This window comes from Sturnira hondurensis, unplaced genomic scaffold (assembly GCF_014824575.4).
Source record: "Sturnira hondurensis isolate 20B ecotype Veracruz unplaced genomic scaffold, ASM1482457v3 Scaffold0000256, whole genome shotgun sequence".
NCBI lineage: Eukaryota > Metazoa > Chordata > Mammalia > Chiroptera > Phyllostomidae > Sturnira > Sturnira hondurensis.
The window spans coordinates 1,944,684-1,967,113 of record NW_028072887.1 but is presented as its reverse complement, the minus strand read 5'-3'; the positions used below and the strand labels follow the sequence as shown (position 1 = coordinate 1,967,113).

Here is a 22,430-nt window from a genome sequence, read left to right as displayed (position 1 = left end):
CCACAGTGTAGTTGGTAGCTCTGAGCAATAAAAACCCCACTTGATCTGCTCAATGAACCACCAAAAGCCTCCATCACTTACTTACTGGTCAAGTATTCCTCTAACTTGTCACACTTGTATTAATTCAATTCAAAGCAGCTACATAATGTAAAAACTTGTATTTACAAAGGCTTACCAGGTGATGTCAACTTGAAATCACCCGGTGTCGGTAGTCTACGTTTTCATTAGTACTGAACAAAGTTAACAAATCTTTACGGCATCAGAGTGTGACAAGTTGAAATAGCAAACATTGAAGAACGATTAAGGATTGGCCAAAAAGTCCATTTAGTTTTCTCTTTAAGACACATTTCATTTTCATCAGTAATTATTGATTTGAATATTTTGAGTGTGTCAATTATTTCCCATGTGTTATAACATTGATTGCTCTCAGTTAATGTCTTGATCTGATCGTCATCAACTTCAACTGGCCTCCCTGACCATGGAGCTTTGTCCAGTGAGAAACCTCCAGCTCCAAACTTCACAGACCACTTCTGACACGTTTGGTAAACCGTAGCACTTTCTTAGTACACTACGTATCTTTTTTTGTTTGCGTTTCAGTTGCATTTTGACCTTTCTTGCAACAATAAAGTATAATATGCCAAAACATGTATTTCCATCTTTAATATTAAAAATGGCTACATAAAAATTCACAAATTTAGATTTAAAAAGAATGCACATTGATATGACAGCTATTACAATACAATCTAACGAAATTGTTTTGAACGAAGTTAAAGACAACTGAACACTACTAGAGCCATCTTACGGAAAAAAAACAAACGAACTTTTTGGCCAACCCAGTACTTTGCCATCACTACTCAAGCTCATGAAAAACTAAAAGGAACTGATCTCAGGTATATGCCTAGGTATTTGTGTAAGATCTAAGTAAGCCTTTTAATTTCATGGCAATATGATAAAAACCCTTGTTAATGAAGCCCTACGCTGCTGTGAAGGTGGTGATGGGGAACAGGCAGGTCCACATAGTAGTCTTAAGTGGAATTACCAACTTGTAACACTTCTAAATAAAGCTCATGTAATTTAGTAAATGTTACCAGAATAAGCCCTTACTGGTGTTATCAACCTAAGATGAGGACAAACTTTTTAATGTGACTTCAAAACATTTATTTTACATTTAGGCTTGAAGTGCATTTTAAATTAACTTTTCTGTCCTAGTGCTATCTTATTAAAGCCATGCAAAGGTTCTGTCTCTCAAGTGGAAGGTGCAGGAAAATGAGTGGGGGAGGGGAGCAGGTTGGAGGAAAGCAACAATACTAAAGCAGTTAATTATTAAATTTCTCATGGCTAATTCCCCTTCCAGATAACTGCAACTACTCTACTCTTTGCTTTTTGTGTTGATGCAAGAGGTTAAACAAACAAAAAACCACAACGTACGAATTAAAAATTCTGTAAACAGCACTGGCTGGTATAGCTCAGTGAATTGAGTGTGGGCTGCGAACCAAAGGATCACGGGTTTGATTCCCAGTCAGGGCACACGCCAGGGTTGCAGGCCAGGTCCACAGTGGGGGCCATGTGAGAGGCAACCACACATTGGTGTTTCTCTCTCCCCCTCTAAAAATAAAATTAAAAAATCTTTTTAAAAATCCTGTAAACAGTAGGCAAAGGACACACTTAAATTTAATGCACGTAGATTGGCCTTCATCATTCCAATACCCCAAATACGCATATACCTCTATTAGGATGCTCTCCTACATAATCTACTTTTTAAAAAATGTACATCTTTCCCCCTCTTCTCCTGCCTCCTCCATTTCATTTTTATCCTCACCAGAGGACATGCTTATTGATTTCAGAGGGAGGGCAAGGGGATGAGGAGGGAGTGAAACACTGATTGGTTGCCTCATATGTATGTGACAGGGGACCAAACCCGCAACCAAGCACCCAAGCACCGTACCCTGACCAGGATTCGCCTTAGAACCTTTCAGTGTACTGTAAACCTTTCACTTTAACTGAGCCACACTGGCCAGGGCTCATTTGTCCTTTTGAGCCCTTCCCCATTACCTAAGGCTTAAACTTCATACCCTGTGATGGGTACTATCACCAACATTCTGCAGAGAAGAAAGTGGTGGGGCCAAGACTGCAATGCAGGCGATTTGATCCCTAAGGCCGTACTCCGTGAACCCCTTGATGATATCTGAAGTGACCTTATTTCCCCCATTTCCCAGGGACTGAGTTATTTCTGATTCATATTAACAAGACTTGGATTTACACTGTTAATACACAAATTTTATTAATTCCTTGTAATAGATACCAAGCTGAAATTCAATGACTGAATTCATGCCATATACATATATATATATTGTTTTGGATTTTCTATCAACAAACATCCTATTCAACAGTCCTTAGGGTATTTGAGAACATTCAGAAAATGAAATCCCAGTCATTGTTAACATAATGAGTACATGTGAAGTTTTTCAAACCAAATGAAACTGCTTGAAAAACACACCTTAAAAAAATGAGAATGTACTCATTAACAATAGCCTAATCAAATTAAGCCAAAAAGTAAACTGGTTTTAAGTGAGGCTTCCCCCCAAAACTTGGAAGAGAATTGCACAACCTTCAGAATTTACTTCTGAGACTAATGGATCACAGTGAACAGGTTAACTCACCTTTATGGGAACAAAATTAGTCCTAGCCACGCCACCTTTAAGTATCTGGTGTACCAATCTACCTCAAGAACGTGTCAGGCAGAACTGGTAAATTACATGGGACAGAAAAAGAGAAGTCATGGGTATAAAAGCTAGCTGTGCCCAACTCTACATTGTGGAAAAACAAATGCATGGCGTCAGACTGAGAACAGTCTGAGCACCTGAGACCCACTGGCTATAAAGACGTTTCTGGCTAGCCCTCTCTTACTCCTGGGCTTACATGTCAGCCTACAGCAATCCAATTTCAGACATTAACATAGTTGAATTTTGATTTTTCAAATTAATACATTTGTACAGTAAGTAACCTGGCATCCTAGGCAACCAGGGAAAGAAGGTGCTGCTTTTCCTATGTAAAAAATACCTGTCTAAACCAGCCCATTATAAACAAATGGGCACATGAAACAGCAAGGTATCTATGGAAATTATCTAGCAATTTAAGCATGGTCCTAGGGAGAAACACTTTCTGTTTAGATAAAATTTGGGAATGATGAGATATCTTGAGATAAATATCTTTTACAGATATCTTTTACAGATAAATACCATGTTTAAAAAATCCTTATTTCGTTAGTAAATACAAAGCCTTAAAATATCTAATTAACCAAGGGTACTTAAAGGGTACATAACACTCATTCACATGTAAGCAGTGGTTTATTTCTACAGTTGGCTAAGGGGAAAAACCCAGCAATTTAAATTATCGAACATAATAAAAAATGTGCTTTGCTTTTAAGGCAAAGCAAGGCCAAAAAAATTTTTAATGTGGTTATCTTAAGTAGACCCCAGCTAGTCATTTCTTCAGTTCTAAGGGGACAGACAGACCAAAAATTAAGGTATCCTACTGACAAGAGAAAAACTGATGTTCTAAATTAAATCACGGCAGGTCAGAGTGTGGGAGAGACAGGAATAAAAAATCAGTTAACAGAGTCTAGATCTGAAACCAAGACTGTTCACATTCCTGAATATATGTGGAAACTTTAAATTCCAGGTAACTGTTCCTATGATTATTTAAACAGAATGGTTATCACCAGATGATGCCTCACTTAGTTCACACATGAATATTCCAGACTGTTCCCCACAACCAATACAAAAGTATATCCTAGAACTGTCCTGACTCACATTTCCAGCCCCTTTCATTTAGAGCCAATGTAAATTTCTTTGTAACAGATTACATCCTTCTTTCTCAGACTCAGCGTATAAAACAGCCCTGTCAACCCCAAGATGGTGGCATGTGTGTCCTGCTGCTGGGGGTTTAGACTACGTGTCCCAGGACCTGAATCTTACTCTGGCTAGCCCTTTCTTTCAGAAAAACATTCAGCCTTGAAGGTTTTTAACACTGCATAATTATAATCTGTTAGTACAAAATAATGTAAGCACCTCTCATGAAAACAGGTATCACGGCAGAAATTTTCTTTGACTCTTAAGAACTCTAACCAGAATGAACTGCATACTCGAAGAGCGAGATGCATCTCTAAATACATTCAAAGATAAACCTAGGGCTGATATGTACATGACTTTTCAATATTCAAATACCTGCAACAAGAAATGAACCTCAAGTTAAACAAGAAAAAGGAACTAGAAATTTTGGAAGGTCTCAATAAAGAATACTGCCACCAGTTCTGTAAAGTAGGCCTCCAAGAATATTTCTGTGAAAAGATACTCCTTTGCTTTGGTTCTGAAAACACTGTATTTTAAGGTACCTAAGGCAAATATTTAGGGGCACAGCTCAATATTAGAAGATTAGTTGAAAGAGGTAGAAGTAAAGCCTTTGTATGCAATGTGCTTCTGCATAAAGGTAACAGATCTACAATCTGGGGAAAATACAACTAAAAAATGAATCACTCTTTTATAGGCTGTTTAAAGATAATGCTTTTTAATATTTCAAATATTTTAAAAATCTCATCAAAAATGTTTCACCTTAACAGTACTTTGCACATGTGAAATTTCATACCTAAATTTGACGATACTATTTTGGTTTATGGCTACTTACAAGAAGACTCAGTAACAATGTCCATTCACTGGAGTCTTTTTCTTTGGTTGAGCCTATTGGGACCAGGTTGATGAACTATTTATGCAAATGAGATGCCTAGAGCAAATTCATAGTTATATGAATTATAAGGATTTTCACTGAATGGAATAAAAACTTAAAAGGATTTTCATATTTATCCCCATTGTGGTTTTGGAAGCTAATATCCTGTTCAGAGGTTAAAGAGTTTGAATAGCTCACACAATCCTGTAAAAATTACAACTGGCTGCCCTTTAATAAATAAAGTAATTGTAAAGATTTACATTTACAGAATGAAAAGTGTATACATAGCATTTCAAATTCAATTTTGGAAGTACTAATAAGTACTGACCCATAACAATATACACTAGCTACCTTTTTAACTGTCCATCATTAGCACCAATAAAGATTCAACAAAATTACCTTTATTCCCACATCTCAAAACGATTCTGCAAATTCTTTGTGGAAGTTTAAGTATAGTCACAGACCTTAAATATTCACATTTTTTTCTGTCATACTGAAAATAAGTTCACTAATTTTCTGGATATTCTTTACAAAATCTTATGAAAATTCCTGGTATTATCATCCCTAAGTATACAGTAGCACAACCACCCTATGTAGTTTCACATGATAGCTCCTTAGAGGTTTCACATCTAAGTTACCAAGAACAAAACCCTTCCCCCCCTCATTTTGCCCTCAGCTTAATTCTACCTATTCTAGTTCTTGGATTATGTACCACTGTCAAAGTATAACTGTATCGAAATTATCAGGTTTGTGGATACAATAATATGCCGTACAGAACAATAAAGTTACACATAATGACAAAGATTACTAAAGTTATGCAAGACAAGAACAAATGTTAGGACATGCTAGCTACGCAAAGTCCTTAGAAAGAGGCTCCTATTATCTTAAATTCAAATAACATTGACAAAATAACGAACAAGTATCTTTAAAAAATTATAAAGCTACTTGCAAAGTAGGTAATCTCTAAATAAAAGTAGAGCACAAGATTAAACTCTTAATATTTACAACTGCAACATACTCGAGTAAAATTACAATTGTGCACATATCAGTGGCTTTTTTAACAGTAATAATTCATATACATAGAGAAAAAGTTAAGACAGATTTCAGTTCAACAGAAGTTGAATTCAACCCATCTCAAAGATACTCAACAGCTCAAAGATTTACCACAGAATACAAGACTCGCTGATAAACCAAAGCCTATTACTGGTGTTTAAGACAAATTTTAAACAAGTTAATGTCTATCGTTTATTCAGAAGTCAGATGACTGTGCCAATTTGACCTCAACAGGAATACACTGAGATGTGCAAACAAAGGTAAAACCTCCATCAGCTGTTTACCTGGAGGCTGACCTTTTTTAATTTTTTTTCTCAGAGGTTCCTGATAAGCTATAAATAGAGGTACAATGCACAGTCAGTGATCTTTTTTAAATTTATTGTTAGAATATAAAAGAACTGAGAGAGCAATAGGTTTAATTTTATTTTTATAAGGAAGACTGCATTTACCTGAAAAAGAAATATGGCATCACACACAAACACACTTAAGGGGAGGAGTATGTTTAAGAATACGGTGTCATCTTGATTGCTAAAGGAAACGCGATTCTTGTTTACTGTTAAATTACGTAGTGTTAAAGTTCTTTATTTAAAAAAAAACTTACTAATTTTTCACTATGTACGTTTTGTGAATTTAGTTTTCAAATCACAGTAATCTGCATTACCATTATTAACAGCTCTGTGTTATAGTACTATAACAAACCAACAAACATTTAACTGCACTTCACATCAAGAGTATGTAAACTTTATTTTTTCCTCTTCAAGCCTTCAGAAAATTAGGGGCTATTTCAGCAGCCAATCTGGTCAGAACCTCTGAAGGCAAAAGTTCAGTGCCTCACGGTGTAAATGACCATCTGTGGCACTGCACAGCCATATGGTAGTGAAGTGTCCCCCTTCAGAGGCTTCCAGTAAGGCCTAGAGTTTAAGGTTATAACATGAAAAAGTGCCACCTTTGTTTTAGACTAGTGATGGACTCTGACAAGATAAAATAAAGTTATTCTGTATATTGTTATACTTACAAGCAGCTCCAATCCTGAGTATTTATGGTAATATCTAAACATACAAAAATGTATGTACATTTGTCTCCACTTTCCTGTAAACAGTTTTCAGTACACTGTTTTATCCCTTTAACATTGAAACATGCAAGTCATACATACAAGTATAAATACACAAAAGAAAACAATTTACACTCATTCAAAAGTCAAGCAACAACAACAAAAATATAGCTACAGTAATCAAATTATAAATAACAAATGCTTGAGGCATCTTATATTCCTAGAAGCAGCCAGCCATTCATTTTAAATGTTCTTAGCTGCAATTGTAGAAATACTGAGTTTTGCACCTTCCATGCTTTTACAGTATTTATTAACACTATCATATGTGGAGATAAAGAATTGTTTACTATAATCTCTTCTTTTTAGAGTGAAGAATAAAGCAGCACTTACAAATATTGAAACAGTGGCAGCAATAGCGGCATTACCACTGCTGTATCAGAAGGATTCCATTCTAACAATTTTTAAATTAAAAAAGTAAAGGAAAAATTGACCTAAACAAATGATTACATGTTCATTCCTTGGGCACTTAACAGCGAGTCCAGCATGTCGTATGTGTCTTTGTAGTCCATATGCTGGCTGTTTGTACTGTACTCGTGATTGACATCAGGACCGTTGGTCTCCACTGGCTTCTTGTCCAGTTTCACGAGGGTGCTGAGATGTCCGTAGCCCACCTGGTATGTGACAGGGGGAGGAGGGGGTAAGGGATGGTTAAAAACAGGGTTGTGAGAGGATATATACTGCTTAACAGAGGAGGAAGAACTAGATGAACTACCTGAACTTTTGGAACCTTTGATCATTTTGGAGTGATGGTTGTGAGATGCATCATTGACATGCAGCCTCTTCCTTGAAGAGCTGGAACTAGAGGAAATGCCATCACTGCTCAGGCCAACAGGACTCCTCAGAACAGTGGGTGGTATCCCATCAGCACTGTGTTTACTGCCACCACTGCTGCCGCCACTATGTGAGTGGGAATGCTTGTGACTGCTGGGGTGGTGGCGGTTTGAGGGATGTTCCTTGTGCTTCTCTTTGTGGTCTCTACTAATATGTGGACTGGAATGCTTGCTCTTCCCACTGCCTTCATCGGAGGAGCTGTGTCTTTCTGAGGAAGAAACTTTTATTTTCATTTTCAGTTCTTCTTTACTGGCACTTTTATCAGAGGGTGGTAATGGAATCCGTAATTTCAGGGATCCACTTTTTTCCTTCTTATCTGCCATATATTTTTCAGGTTTTTCTGCATTAGTGATGGGAATTTTCATTTTAATGGGAGAAGTTACCGAACTGCTGCTGGTTGCCTGTGACTGCACATGTTTGTGCTGCTGTTCTACCTGGGCAGCTAGATAATGATCCCTGACATCCAGATCAAGGGTTTCTAGCTTGCGTTTTTCTCTGTATTTATCTAAAGACATTTTCTGAGGAATAACTCCAGGAGTAGCAGAAATTGGTCCATGGTGCTTACTGCTCCCTGCTTTATGTGTATATTCTTGCTTAATAGAAGAATGATCAGAGATTTTGTCAGGTCTGTGATGTAATCCTGAATGCAGTGATATAGAAGATCCCTGCTGGAAGGCGATGTTGTACTGGCTCCCAGACAAAGACGTCTCCTGTTTCTGTGAATATATCTGTTCTGTCCTTGCTGATTCTTGATGTTGAGGCCATTCTTGGTGTGATGACAAACTGTATGAGGTACTTGGCATTCCTGTTGCTAGAACTGACAAATTATCAGATGTATGGCTGTCTTGAACAGAAATATTTCCTGAATTTAGAGGTACTGGTGCAGGGAATGCTGATGTAGATGGTTTCTGAAAACTTGGGTTTGCAGGCACGCCACTAACAGTATCTACTAAAATAGAATTCTGGACCAAAGATGAACCAAGGAGTGGCGTTTCTGATACTTGTCCATCTACTTTTGGTTTCCTAGCCGCCTGATTAGCCTATTTAAATAAAACACAAAAGAAGCAATGACAGCAAGGAAATTTAATACACATTTCTTTGCTTATAAAAATTCTATATTTATAGGCATAAAAGGCTATATAAAATGTTGAAAGCACTAATTTTGGAATTTGATACAGGTTAAACCCTAGCCTAGCCATCTGAGAAAGTAACTTAACTTGCCTAGGCTTTAACATCTCCATTTGTAAAATGAGAATAATATTTCCATCACTGTGAGATCTATACAAAATTCATAAAATACTCAGCAAAGTTCACTGGACACAATAGTTGAATAAACCATGTGTGCATGTATTGTAGCTTATGATACATTGTAATTATTTAGGAATACTGGAAATAACACTTAACCACAGAAATTCAAACTGGTTAGCTATGTAACTATTAGATAAATGACAAACTGATAATTTATTAAGCCCTGCCAATTCTTACCCTCCAGTTTCGAATCCTCTTCAACCTACTAGGCGTTTTCTCCAATATCTGTAGAAACTCATGTGTTAGCTCTAAAAATAAAATTTAAATTTATAACTTAGAAGGTTCCTTTAGGATTTAAATTTCTCTCAAGAGGGCAATATTAAAAAAGGATTTCAAGAATTCACTTACTTCACTAACTATCACCCTCATATTCAACTGTCAGCAGACACAGCTCTGAACTAGTCTTTTTAAAGAAAATCACTGCCACCCAATTTGATGTACTTACTCAGAATCTCTGGAAAATTTAGTAGCATTAAAGAAATACTCCCCAAAACAGAAAACTCCATTAAAATAATAGTAGTAATTGTTGCACCAAGACCCATCAACAGATTTAAAATTAGTGAGCAAAAAAGTTTGAGGGGAAAAAAAGGTATTTGTATAATCTCAACATAACTTCCTCAAGGTATTTATTACTTGCAAAGAGAAAAACAGTAACTTTACAATGGAGAAAACACCAGATACCACCTTAATCAAGTCATCATGGGTATCATTACTAGCAATGAGACATACCAAAACGATGTACCCCCATGATAAGGTGCAGAGCAGGTCACAACCCATTTCTGTGGTATTCCTGCCAAAACTGTGTAGCCTCAATCTAATGAGAAAGTATCAGATAAACTCCAATGGAGGAATATTCTAGAAAATAACTGACCATTACTCTTCAAAATGTCAAGGTTATGGGAAAAAAGAAATATTGAAAAACTGTCATATGCTGGAAGAAAACAAAGGAGCATGTCAACCAAATGAACTGTAGGCTCCTAAAACAGAAAAACTGGAAAATAAAATTTATAGTTTAGCTAATAGTATTATACTAATTTTAATTTTATGGTTTTGATAATCATGTATTATTTATTACATGTAATGTTATTAGAGAAAGTTGGTGTAGTGCATATATAATCTCTGTACTATTTTGCAATTTCTTTAATTCTATAAGTATTTTGAACTAAAACGAAAAAAATCCCTCCACGTATCTTTTAACTTCCTAGCAATCAACACCATTAACACATTTGCAAACTACCCTGGTCATATTTTCAGATCAAATTTTCTTTCTTAAATTTAGGGTTAAAATTAGATGATTCACTTCTCCATAGTAGTGTGGTTATGATCAATTAAACATAGTTTTATACCCCAAAATAGTGGTCTTAACAAAGTTATAGGCTACTCTCAAGACAAATTTAATATCAGTCTTGGCAATGCTGTAAGTTCACAAGTTGTGACAACAACTGTATTTTGCCGTGTATAATGTGTACCCATGTTTTTGGTCCTAACTTTGGGGGGGGGGAGCTTTTGTTTTGATTTTTTAAATTCACTTTTTATATATATTTAGACACTTGTTTTTTATATTATAAAGGCATTTTAGCATTTACTTTTGAACATATTATGGTGCAAGAAATTTTATGCACCAGTAACAAATTTACAATATTTATGCATCATAGAAGGCCAAGAACTCTTCATCACTGTCAATATCAGAAATATCATCTTCAATTTCTACATTACTTGTATCTTCTGAAGAGTCACTTTCCTCATCACAGGAAATTTCATCATCCTCGGTTTTATCCATAGTATTGCTGATGCTGCATTTTTTAACGATTTCAGAACCACTTCTTTCTTGACACCATTCCATGACCTTAGGATCCAACCATAAACCTGGGAGATGGATGCTTTCTTCACCTTGCCTGAAAGTGCTGAATCATTAGCAGCTGACTGCATCCACGATATTCACTCTTTCTTCATTAGGGCCTTACAGGGCTTGTTTACTGACACATGGAGAGGTTGTATTTGGCCGGTTGGGCCAACAGCTATGAATAGGTTGTATTTGGGCCGGTTAGCCCAACAGCTATCACAGTAAGTTGGGTTTTCAAGTTCGCTGCGATGCTTTTGCACTTGAACAGGAACAAGCAAAGCTGGTTTTTAAAATAATTTCCCAGGCCTTCCTAACCAGACTTTGTGAAACCAGATTTTCAAGCCTTCTTTATTTTCAAGCCCTCCTTTGTCATGCACATGGACAATAACTCTCCACTTGGAATCTTTTCTTTTGGAAATGTTTTCCTTTTAAAGATAGTCATAGGTGATTTGTCCCATCTGCGTAACAGGCTAGAAAAACTGTAAAATGTGTTTTCTCACAACCACTCTTTAATAGCCAGTCTTTGCTCCTCTGACACCCACGTTGTATTGGATGGCAATGTGTCCCTGATGTGTCTATTGGATGGTAGGTGTCCCTGAGAAATCATCAATGTTTTTTTCTCATACAATCAATCCTTTTACCTTCCTCTCGAATCACCTTGGTTGAAACAGAGATTCCAGTTTGATGCTGCTCCAGAATCCAGGTTTTCACCTCCTGCTCCACATCCAGCCATCTGGGGGGTTTCCCTTATACTGCCTTTTTGTATCTTGGCATCTGAAGAAGCTTTTCTTCCTGTTGCCTCCACAATCTGATACAGAGAGAGTGGAAGGAGGTCCAAAGAGTCTCTTGGCAGCTCTATTGCTGTGCTTTTTAGCATATTTAATAACTTTTAGCTTAAAGCTTGCAGTGTATGAAAACTGTTTCAACATTTTCCAAGGTATTTTCCAATAATTTTTCCCACCTAAAGTGTATGAAGAGAAATGTCAAATATAATGCCATTCACCCTATCTTATCAAGTGGATAACAATGGCATCATCTATCTTATCTTACTCTGTTGATAACAATGCTCTTCCTTCATTTCGTCGAATCACTGGCAGAAATTGCTTTTGTTGCAAGTTTGTCGTAAATTCAACAAAACAGATTATATATTCCAGGGTATTATTTATACAGATACAATTATTGCTTTCTTTCTACAGTTACACTTTTAACAGATAAACATAAATGAAAGAATTAAAAACATTTATATAGATATGGAATCAGTACTACCCATGTATAATGCTCATCCTTAATTTCCCCCAAAAATTTGGGCAAAAAAGTGCACATTATACACGGCAAAATACGGTAACTCCTGTGAAAATCTCATGAGCTTTTTGACAGTTTGGATGAAAAAAATCTAACACCTGAACTACTTATTTACTTCTGCATTCTAAAAAACCCCCACCCCTTTTCTACTTGAACACTAAATAAATCTAGCAGATACATAATACTTTTGGGTCCAACATTGGTAAGAAATTGACTCAATTTCTTTTAATAGCTTGGTTGTCAAAGATGAAATGTACATATGATTTCTAGTCCAAAACCACAAAATGTAAGCTTTGTTTTTCCTTTCTAAAGTGTCCTATTAACTTTTACAGTGGAAGAACAAAAGGATCTGTCAGATAATAACTGCTAATGTAAGTAATTAGCTATGTGCATAAAAATCACAGTATACTTAAAATAGAGGATACTCCTCCTCAAGGCTAATGTACAAAAAAATTTTCGAAATATCAATAACACACCAGGGTTTGTTATTAATCATAAGAAGGCCCACACATTACAAAAACAAAAACTTACAGATTGCCAAGTACAAGCAAATGTTGTTCTGGGAACACAGTTTTAAATGAATTATTTCAATATACACTGATGCTTTGGGCACCATGCTAAAGTTCAGATATATATTAGTATCTTAAATTTTGTTAATTTGGGGGGGATCTGAACAGAAAAGGCTACTATTCCACAATTCCTATTCAATGGCTTTCCAAATGAATAATGGGCTTGAAACCTTTTAGAATGGAAGCAGAGGGTATTTAGGTGACTGAACACTGTTGAGTCAACCCATGCCAACACATTTTACCTGTAAGGTAAGAGTAGGATAAAAGGCAATTTACTTTTTCTGGTGAACTTTATTTTAGTACCACATATGAGATCTGTCTAGAAAGGTATCCAGCCATGTAATATGAAAAATAGAGACATTTAATGAAGAAGACAAATGAAACACTGTACATAGGACAATGACATCTCAGTCCCCTTCAAAGTAGGCACCTTGGGACCTCACACAGTTCTTCCAATTGCCAACAGTTTCCCTGTTGTATTTTCCTGAATCATATCGACAGTCTGCAATCTCTTCCCTTTTAGAGGTGATTTTAAGTTTTGGAAAAATCCTGAAATTGCAAAGTGCCAAATCTGGGATGTGGGGGGCTAAGTCACCCGGTGATCTGATACTTCACCAAAAACCTCTGCACAAGACATGATGCATGAGCAGCAGACGCACTGTCATGAAGATACTGCCAACCACCAGCTGCCCATAGCCGTGGCCTTCTGAATCATCGGAATAGTTTCCATGGCAGAATGTTCAAAGAATGCAAAATGTGATGCAGATTTGTTGTTCTACTCACTCAGTCATTTTGAATGCAATGTCCACATAGTACACATGCTCACGCAGCAACATCTACTGCCCCCACTGACTACTAGTTCGGCAAGGTTGTCATTGTTCACACATGGACATACCAGTCCACTCTGCTTGGCTGCCAGATTACACTACTATTGTGCAAACTGTTCTTGTTTTATTAACAATGACTGGATCCTTTCTGGACAGACCTCATATGTTCAATTTGCTTTTCTTTAGGCTAATGAATCCTCACTTTCATCCTGTTCATTTGATCACGTAGTTGTACTTTAAAATCTCTTACCAGAGAGATTAAAAAAAAAAACACTATCCAGAAATAAAATGTTTTTAAAGTCTAAATTTGAAACACAAACTGAAATATTAATAAATGAAAAAATATCTGGAATTAGCATTAAACTAACTATAGGGGAGAAAGGATGTTGCATTGTCCAGAACAGGTAACTACTCAGTTGGGCGTGAGTATATGGGATTCACTAGTTTTCTAACCTATGCAGAAGGAGACAGAATTTTTCCCTATTAAAAATAAATATTTTAATGTAAAAAACTTATTTTGTCTACTTACCATCTAATAACTCTAAAGTAACTGTAGGATCCACATATTCCCACCAATGTTTTCCATCAGTTGACACAGGAATCTCCCAATTGGACCATTTGCAAGCCAAATGAATGCATACACAGGCTATCACTGTTGGTTTGTACTGAAGACAGAAGGTGGTAAGATGTAGACTGTTGTGGTGCAGGTTGAAAAGGAAGAGCCATAGAAATTCAAATATGTAAAACAAAAAAAATATTTGCCAGTAAGATTAGAGCAAAAACAGAATCCCAAAGGTTTTCTTCTGTTAAGTATAGAATACAAAACCTTATTTTATTAAATTAAATGCTAACACTATAGTTATAAAATTCTAGTACTAACAAAACCTAGATAGATATGAACATCCCCACACTTACTCCCCAGAGTATTGTATTAATATTTAATACTACTAATATAATAATATTTCTAAATTTTGCTTTTATATGTAAATTCAAAGTACTTTTATTTCTTTATAAGAGGGGAAGATATACTTCATATACTTCTATTTCCAATAGTCACCATACACAAGTACAACACAAACTTTTTTATGGCATTTTTCTTTCTTTTGTAATATCATGGTAAAAAAAAGTAAAGGAAAAAACAAAACTCTCTGTAAAAGTGACAAATTTCAACACTACATTATAATAAGGGATTCTATCATTTGGTGTGGCTTAACAAACATAATTCTCAAGTAAGTTAAAGAGAATTTAACACTTATCTACATCAACCTCTTCTTTTTAGTAAAGCCACAGACAAAACTTACCTTTTGCACAACAGCGTCAAGACCCAATGTTGCTCTATATTACAAAAATACTACCTTTCTCATTCCACTATACTGGGCATGTAACATGTCACAAATAGGCTTTTCTAATCAAAGTTTTAAATTTCAGTGTTTTTTTTTGTTGTTGTTGTTTGGAATTCTCAGGATAAAGGTTAAATCCCAACAGCATATACCTTAATAAAATACATTGATATCTGCCAATCCAAAGTTTTACATAAAACATAACAGTGTCACAAAAAGTTAAGAACTACACAAAGCTAGAGACTACCTGCTCTCCAATGACCCATTTAAAAAAAACAAATTTAAATCATTAATATAATCAATACAGAACAGAATTTTATATAGATATTAAAGGCTTTTAAGAAACTATTCTTCCCTGGCTGAGTAGCTCAGTTGGTTAGAGCATCGCCCCCAAGATAGTGGGTTCAATTCCCGGTCAGGGAACAAACAAGAATCAACCAATGAATGAATAAGTGGAACAATAAATCAATGTTTCTCTCTTTCTCCCTTCCCTCTCTAAAAATCAAGAAATCAAATTAAAACAAAACACTATTCTTCTACTTCAGTTTCAGAATTGATGCAAATGTTCAACTCACATCATTTTTTATTTATACAAACTGAAAAGTTTTTAAAGTGAAAACTGCACTTAATGCAAATCCAGACAATGACAGGAGCTGACTACTTCTAATTCACTTCTAATAATAGTGAATATTATCTGGAAGAAAAACCAAGTTATATAAATTTTATTTATTAAAAACCTTTAATAATTAAAGACTGGATAAATGTGAAATTAAAAAATTGTCATTTAACTATAATTATAAACTAGAAATAGTTTTATACTTACCAAGTTGCTCGAATTTCTACGTTAAGTTTAGCTCTCTGTAATCTTTAGCTGCTATTCAGGCTACCAATTTTAGACTTATGCACTCACAAATCGAGAATACGTCATCAAAAAGCACCACTACACTTCACATTGTGCATTTAACCCCTCTGTGCCCAAAGTCCCTTGTACAATACACCGCAAAGCAGACAGGAAGGTACCACCACAGTAGATGGTCCAGTCTCCTGTTGCAACAAGGGTAAGAGACACATTGAGGGGGCCCTGCATTAAAGGAAGCTATAGTGTGCTACAACAGTGCAACAAAGAGGGTCAGGATAACAACCTGTTGGTAGCCATGAAATAGGATGTCTGTGCCAAATCCTTGCTTGCTGTAAGAAAAAAAAAAGGAAACAATACTATCAGCTTTAACATGCGACCATCAAAAAGTTCTCAACACAACAAAAACTTCAAAGATGTGTACACAAAAAGTAAATTTTACTTACTACTTACAAATATCACAAGAGCGCCATCATTTTCTATACTACTGAAAATCTTCAACAACATTCACTCAAATGTTTCTTGCTATCCCCCAAAGATCTGAGAAACAAGCCGATTTGCTTTTAGCTAGCCAGTTACAAGGGCTAAACTTGTTACTAAGTTAAGCATCTAGTCAGCTAAAAGTTGCAATAAAGCATTCTCCTGGATTTAAAAAAAAAAGAAGAAGAAGAAGAAAAGATTTTGAAGTCTAATACAAAATACAAAGAGTTGCCTGCCAGACTTAATCCTCAGTCATATTTAAATTGGCTTAAGTACTTCCCTCAAAACAAAACAAACCCCCAACCCACAAACTCAGCACAACAGCTCAGTTTTTCATCATGTTACTAAGCATCAACAGAAATAACCTAGAAACATTGTAAGGACATAAACAGAGAAAACTCCACTGTATTATTATTTTTTAAATCATAGAAACCACTTAATGACAACTTTAGATATGATACCAGTACTTTAGAGGGAATCAGGTGCATCAACATAGGTTCCCAAAAGAAAACAGTTGAAATTAAGACACTGAAACTGAAAACAGTCTCCCTCCTTCTTCTGCTTCTTAATTTCCTCAACGGGGATGCCACTGCTGTAATTCATCTTTTTCTCCCCCGACCAATTACATTCATAATCACCGACATACCTTTCCCCTCTGCTGCAACTAGGATCCCCTCAACTCACCCCTTTTCTAAAAGGCTTCAAAATCCTTGTTTCCTCCTATTTGTATCTGAAGCACCTGTAAACCCTGCTGCCCCATGTAAATCTTTACAAAAAGAAATTTGGGCTTAACAGTGTTGTGCTAAGGAAGAGTATGAAAGCATCAGATGTCTTGGAGGTAGTGTGACTTAAGTATTGCATTCTTTCCTGGGAGGGAAGGAAGGAGAATCACAAAAGTGAAAGGTCCCTGTAAAGTGACATTAGCCAACGCTGCAGCAAAGTAGAATAATGCCAATTTTCTCAAGGGGGTGGGGGGTGGGTTAAGGCAGGAAGGTGAAGAGCTTTAAAGAAGCCAAACCATTTACCTATCCCCCCCCCCCAACAAAAGATTCGAAATATATAGAGAAGAAAATTTAAACTACCATAGCAGTTTTCACCTCAGAATACATCTAAATTTAAAAACCTGTCACTGTGCAACAGAGGAAGAATGAAGGGAAAATGTTCTTCTGTTAGCTGAAAATTGTAACAGAGCAAAGAAAAGAAGACACCAAACAAAACATTTTTTAAATAGCGGCACAATCCAGTTACTTGAAATATTAGTCAGACAAAAGGAGGTTAAATGTATGTAAGATTTGTACTGAAATTAAAGCATCAGTACATTTTAAACATTAACAACAGCAAATCGTATTTAAATATTTGCTTTGGATAATACATCAAATTTGTATTTTTTGCAAATGTTTGAGAATCTACTATTCAATTTTGTAAATGAATGGTTCTTTACATGTCTCTGGCTTCTTTAGATATAAGAGAACATGAAAAAAATAAACTTAGACAAAGTTTTAAAAAGCCGACTAAAACTTCACAATAATACTAAGCTGAATATCCAGTTTCAATTCCTACTAAAGTATTATTTTAACCTGTACTAGTATCCTCCTTCATTAGGCTCAATGTAAAACAAATGATATGACTTTCCATTCTGATAAACCAGTTCACCCTTTTAAATTTGCAGGAAAACAGAACTACTACTCAGCCTTTTTATTCTTAATTCAACATGTACATTAATTACATAAATCTATACTACACTATAATACTAGGGATGAGAATGTGCTATAGATATAGTTATATAACCACAAAGATCAGGAACCATAATTATGTTCTAGTTTACAAATAATGTGTGGTATTAGGATAAAAAATATATAAATGGCATTTTTAGAGGTCCAGTTCTTAAAAAACACTATGGTATCAGATAAGAGGGTTTTTCCCCTTTCTCTTTTTAATATTCTCTTGTCATAACATAATAAAATCCTACCTGGGTATAAAATGAATTCGATTTAGCATGAATAAACTGTGAGAATATTTAGGTAAAACACTATAAACCAAAACAAGGCCTTCATAAATCTTACACATTTTCTTTAGAACAATACTAAAAAAGTCTAGTGGTAAAAGAATGAAACGGCAACATTCAATCATCAAAAAGGAAATAATAGAAAAAGGAACACTAAAGATTCTCAGTGGTTGCTATTAGTGCCCAACACTTCTAATGGGAAACAGGAATGTTGAAGTAGTATAAAAACATGCAACTGTGCAAAAAATATTTCTAGGAATATAACAGCTATATAGGATTCATTAACAAGAGTAGAAAATTGTATCTCACATGCTTTACAAGCAGAAAAGCTAAACAAACAAACAAACAAATAAAATTTAGGAGCTCCCCTACTCCTGTTTATAAAAGGTTTAACAGCCACATCATGTACTAGGTATCATAGTATATAATTATTTCCTCATTATACACAAAAGGGAAACCATTTTTAGAAATACTAAAGAACTCTGAAAAATGTATTAAACCAGTTATGTTCAAACAAAAAATGGCAAAACATTTCAAAAAATGACAAATCTGCTACGAAAGGCAATTATTTATAGAAAAAAACTTCAGGCTAACTTCCAAATTCTTATACTATAATCTTTTCAAGAAGTCAAAAAAAGCTGGACATAAATAAAAAATCAATACTATTTTCTATACCCATGTGCTAATGGCTTATATCTTAAATATTAACTGAAACAGGACAAGCATAGCTCGATGGGGAGGTAGACCATCCTAACTGGAAGCCCTCCAATTTGTCAGTGAAATGAGACTCTCACTCAAGTGCAAAGGAAGCTAACTGACTGGTAGAACCACAAACAGAAATAGAGATGAGTAGGTAGATACAGAACACTAAAAAGTAATGCTTTAAAATGCCATTTCCCAATTTTAGTAAAATCCAAGAAAAGGACATACAAGCAAAATAACTTCCAAATCAATTATAGACAATAAGAATAACTAATATTGTATTATTGAAAAAGTTTCAAAGATCACTTACCTCTTACTAACTGGGTACATTTCACCACATCTGTGTGTGGGTGCTCAATGGTGATCTCAAAACCTGAAATGAAAAGCACTTTTTTCCCCCATCACTTACCACCACAATACTTGCCTGAGAATGCCATTCACTACACAACCATATATGTATAATATATTTTTCACTATTAAAAAAACCCAAACACAATGTTTCTTGTCACTGACATCATTATATCTCAGATAAAAAGCCTTTCTTCTTAAAAACAATGTTCCAATTATGAAAATTAATTACCAAAGTTACTTATATAGACAAGGGGTAATATTCATTCAAAATTCTGAATTACAATTAGTTTGAAATAACTGAAATCATGACAAATAAAATCAAGCTTGCCCCGCAGTTTAAGGAGGGAGTAATTTCTTCCCCTGCCCTTTACTGAATTTATTGGGGTTCTTATGTGCCTTCCAGTTTTTTCAGATGTGAAAAGAACCTTTTTCATAAATGTAACATTTGGGCTACAGTGTAAGAAATCACCTCCTAAATAATAAAGTGCTCTTATTTTCTTAGTATGCCTTTGATCAAAGGATTTCAGCCAGCTAGCTTATAATTTACATTTCATTAATAACAAAACTGTTAAGGTAAGTAAAACTTGTAGGCCTCATGATTTATTAAATCAGTTTCTCAAAACAAAGATAAAATGTTGAAAAGCTTCCAATATTCAATCTACCTTTAGGTAGGGCAGGGCTTTTCCTTTTTTTAAAAAGTGGAGGTCACACCTAATGCGTTCAGAAGTATTAAGTAAATAATATCCTAATAAACCAGTAGTGTGGATTTATAAAGTTATTGTATGGTCTATTTATATTTCTGCTGCAATTAAACCTACAAAATCATACTTTAATGAAAGCCAAAGAAGTATATCTTATGAATTCTAATATTCCCCTTAAAATGCTATTCAATCTGTGTTCCAGTATCTGTCATAAACAATACAAAAAGCACGTGATTTTAAATAAAATAACTTTACATTATTTTTAATAAAATAAATTTCCCTTTCAACTTTTATTCTGTAAGTATTTGTAAATTTTCATATCTATGTAATCTGACATAATAAAACAGTAACATGTACTTTACTGGATTAGGAAGAGTCTGACCTTTATTTTTATATCTTTTTTTTTACTATGAAAACTTAAAATATGTGATATATTTCAAACAAACTACTTCTATGATAAAAAGAATGTCAGGATAAGAAGCTGTTAATACCACTTATATTCAACAACTGGAATTGGAGTAATAAATAAAACTACCAGAATAAATAATGATTATTTACGACATATACAGTACGTGGCAATTTTTAAAACATACCATCTTTCATCTTCAAATTCACAACATTAAGGCAGGCATTATTATTCCACCTCTCATATACAGAAAAGAGGTATGAGAGGTAAACAGGGGAACTTTACCCAAGTTTAAAAGCAAGTCAGAGGCCTACAGATTTAAAACTAGATTTCCATAAAAGCCAATGTTCTTTCAGAATATGTGACTTCATACAAGTCAAAACTGCTTTAAGCCTCAATTTTCTCATCAGTAAAGTGAAAGTTAAGAATGATCTTTAGAGATCATTTAGGTTGCACAAACTCTGCAGACAACATAACTATTAAATAAGAATTTTCAACATTTAATGAACGAAAAATAATATAAATTCATTAAATACTGACTATAAATTCTAGAACAAGGACTGCCATATATGTCTGCATATACTACAATCACATGCAACAGCTTGAGAGGAGTATTTTATTCTCCAGTACGAAGCCAGAATGAAGCACAGTATCTTGACTATCTGGAAACATAGAAATCACATTGAAGGCTGTTTAAGCCAAATGAGATTTTAAAAAATGGTTTCCTTATAATATTCTGGCCCTAAATTTTGTTTTAAAATAAAATTTTCTCCAAAGATAAAAATCAGTCCAGAAATTTTCCATTTATTCAGCATATAGCAGGTCCTTGAATACAATGGGCATTATGTTCAGCATAGTTTTGCTATACCATAGGAACTTATTAACTTGTTTGTATTGATTAGCCTGTGGCAAATCGGTTTTGTTATATGTTGTTTTACTTAAAATTGCAAAACCTATCAATGACGTTAAGTGAGAACTTACTGTACTGCATTGAAGAACACACACATAAATATACAACGTAAGTACATACCTAGGGTTTGTAGCATTATGGTTTCAAGTAAAACCAGTTCTTGAGTTTGCTGAAGATAAGCCTGCCAGGAAAAAATAGTAATATTAAAATGCTTAAGATAAACATAACACTACTAGACTAAGCAGCTGTTAAATCTCAAGAGAATTATAAGATTGATTATGAAAGAACCAGAGTAGTTTAAAAATACGAAGGAAATAAACAGATAGAGAAAACCTGTACTCTGTGACAAATTGAAATTGAATTACTTCTAGTGTAAAAAATGTAAACAAAGCAAAAAACAAAACAAAACTCATTTTAACAATAATGATAATATGAAAGGGGGTGGGTTAATTGGAAAAGAGCTCTTTAATCTATAATGCAAAACTTTACTGAGGTATTATTAGTGCTTCAACACATTAAGGACAGAACTACCAACCCAAGTACAAACACCAAATTCAAACCCACTTTTTAAAGCAAAGGCTCATCAACTTAATCTAGGATAAGTCATGTGTTAATTCCTTGACAGTCACAGTAAACTGAATGAATTAATTTTATAATAAACTTCCTCTCTTCAAAAAAGACAAAATAAAATCAAAACAAGTCCTGTAATCTCTAAATTTAAAGAAAAAATTGGATATACAAAATATCAAGACATGGGCATCCATGGGACATAAATTGAGGACCTTCTCCCACAACTTTAATAAATTATTCCTCTATTGCAATTACTCTGGAAATAAAGGGTATGAAAAATTTTCTGACATCTCATTCTCAAATCATGAAAATTGACTAAGATGATTAAAAAACCCAATATATTAAATATAAACATTCATTTATGTACAGACATACTGCTAAACCCAGAAAGGGAAAGTACCTTTAATTCGATTTACGCCATATTCTGAAAAGGTCACTGAGTTGATTTTTAAAACAGATTTCTATTATTTAAATAATATCCTAAGTATTCATAAGAAATTCTACATTTTTAAAATTAATAGACATTACTAACTTGAATAGTTC

General features: G+C 34.6%; 1 protein-coding gene across 5 annotated transcripts in view; it reads right to left on the bottom strand.

Annotated features, from left to right (window-relative positions):
* Nucleotides 1-2,255: 2,255 nt before the first annotated feature.
* CCNT2 (cyclin T2) overlaps nucleotides 2,256-22,430 on the bottom strand; it is a 43,013-nt gene continuing 22,838 nt past the window's right edge. Inside the window, exons 4-10 of one of the 5 annotated variants that reach the window (XM_037069409.1) lie at nucleotides 21,438-21,498; nucleotides 19,260-19,322; nucleotides 16,049-16,094; nucleotides 14,096-14,259; nucleotides 9,203-9,273; nucleotides 7,599-8,757; nucleotides 2,256-7,497 (exon numbers count right to left, since the gene is read on the bottom strand). In XM_037069409.1, the coding sequence (XP_036925304.1) occupies nucleotides 7,430-7,497; nucleotides 7,599-8,757; nucleotides 9,203-9,273; nucleotides 14,096-14,259; nucleotides 16,049-16,094; nucleotides 19,260-19,322; nucleotides 21,438-21,498 (1,632 nt within the window). In that variant the 3' untranslated portion in view covers nucleotides 2,256-7,429. Of the gene's footprint in view, nucleotides 8,758-9,202; nucleotides 9,274-14,095; nucleotides 14,260-15,729; nucleotides 16,095-16,208; nucleotides 19,235-19,259; nucleotides 19,323-21,437; nucleotides 21,499-22,430 lie in introns of those variants that run through there. The other 4 variants (XM_037069482.1, XM_037069330.1, XM_037069557.1 and 1 more) reach the window with 4 other exon arrangements.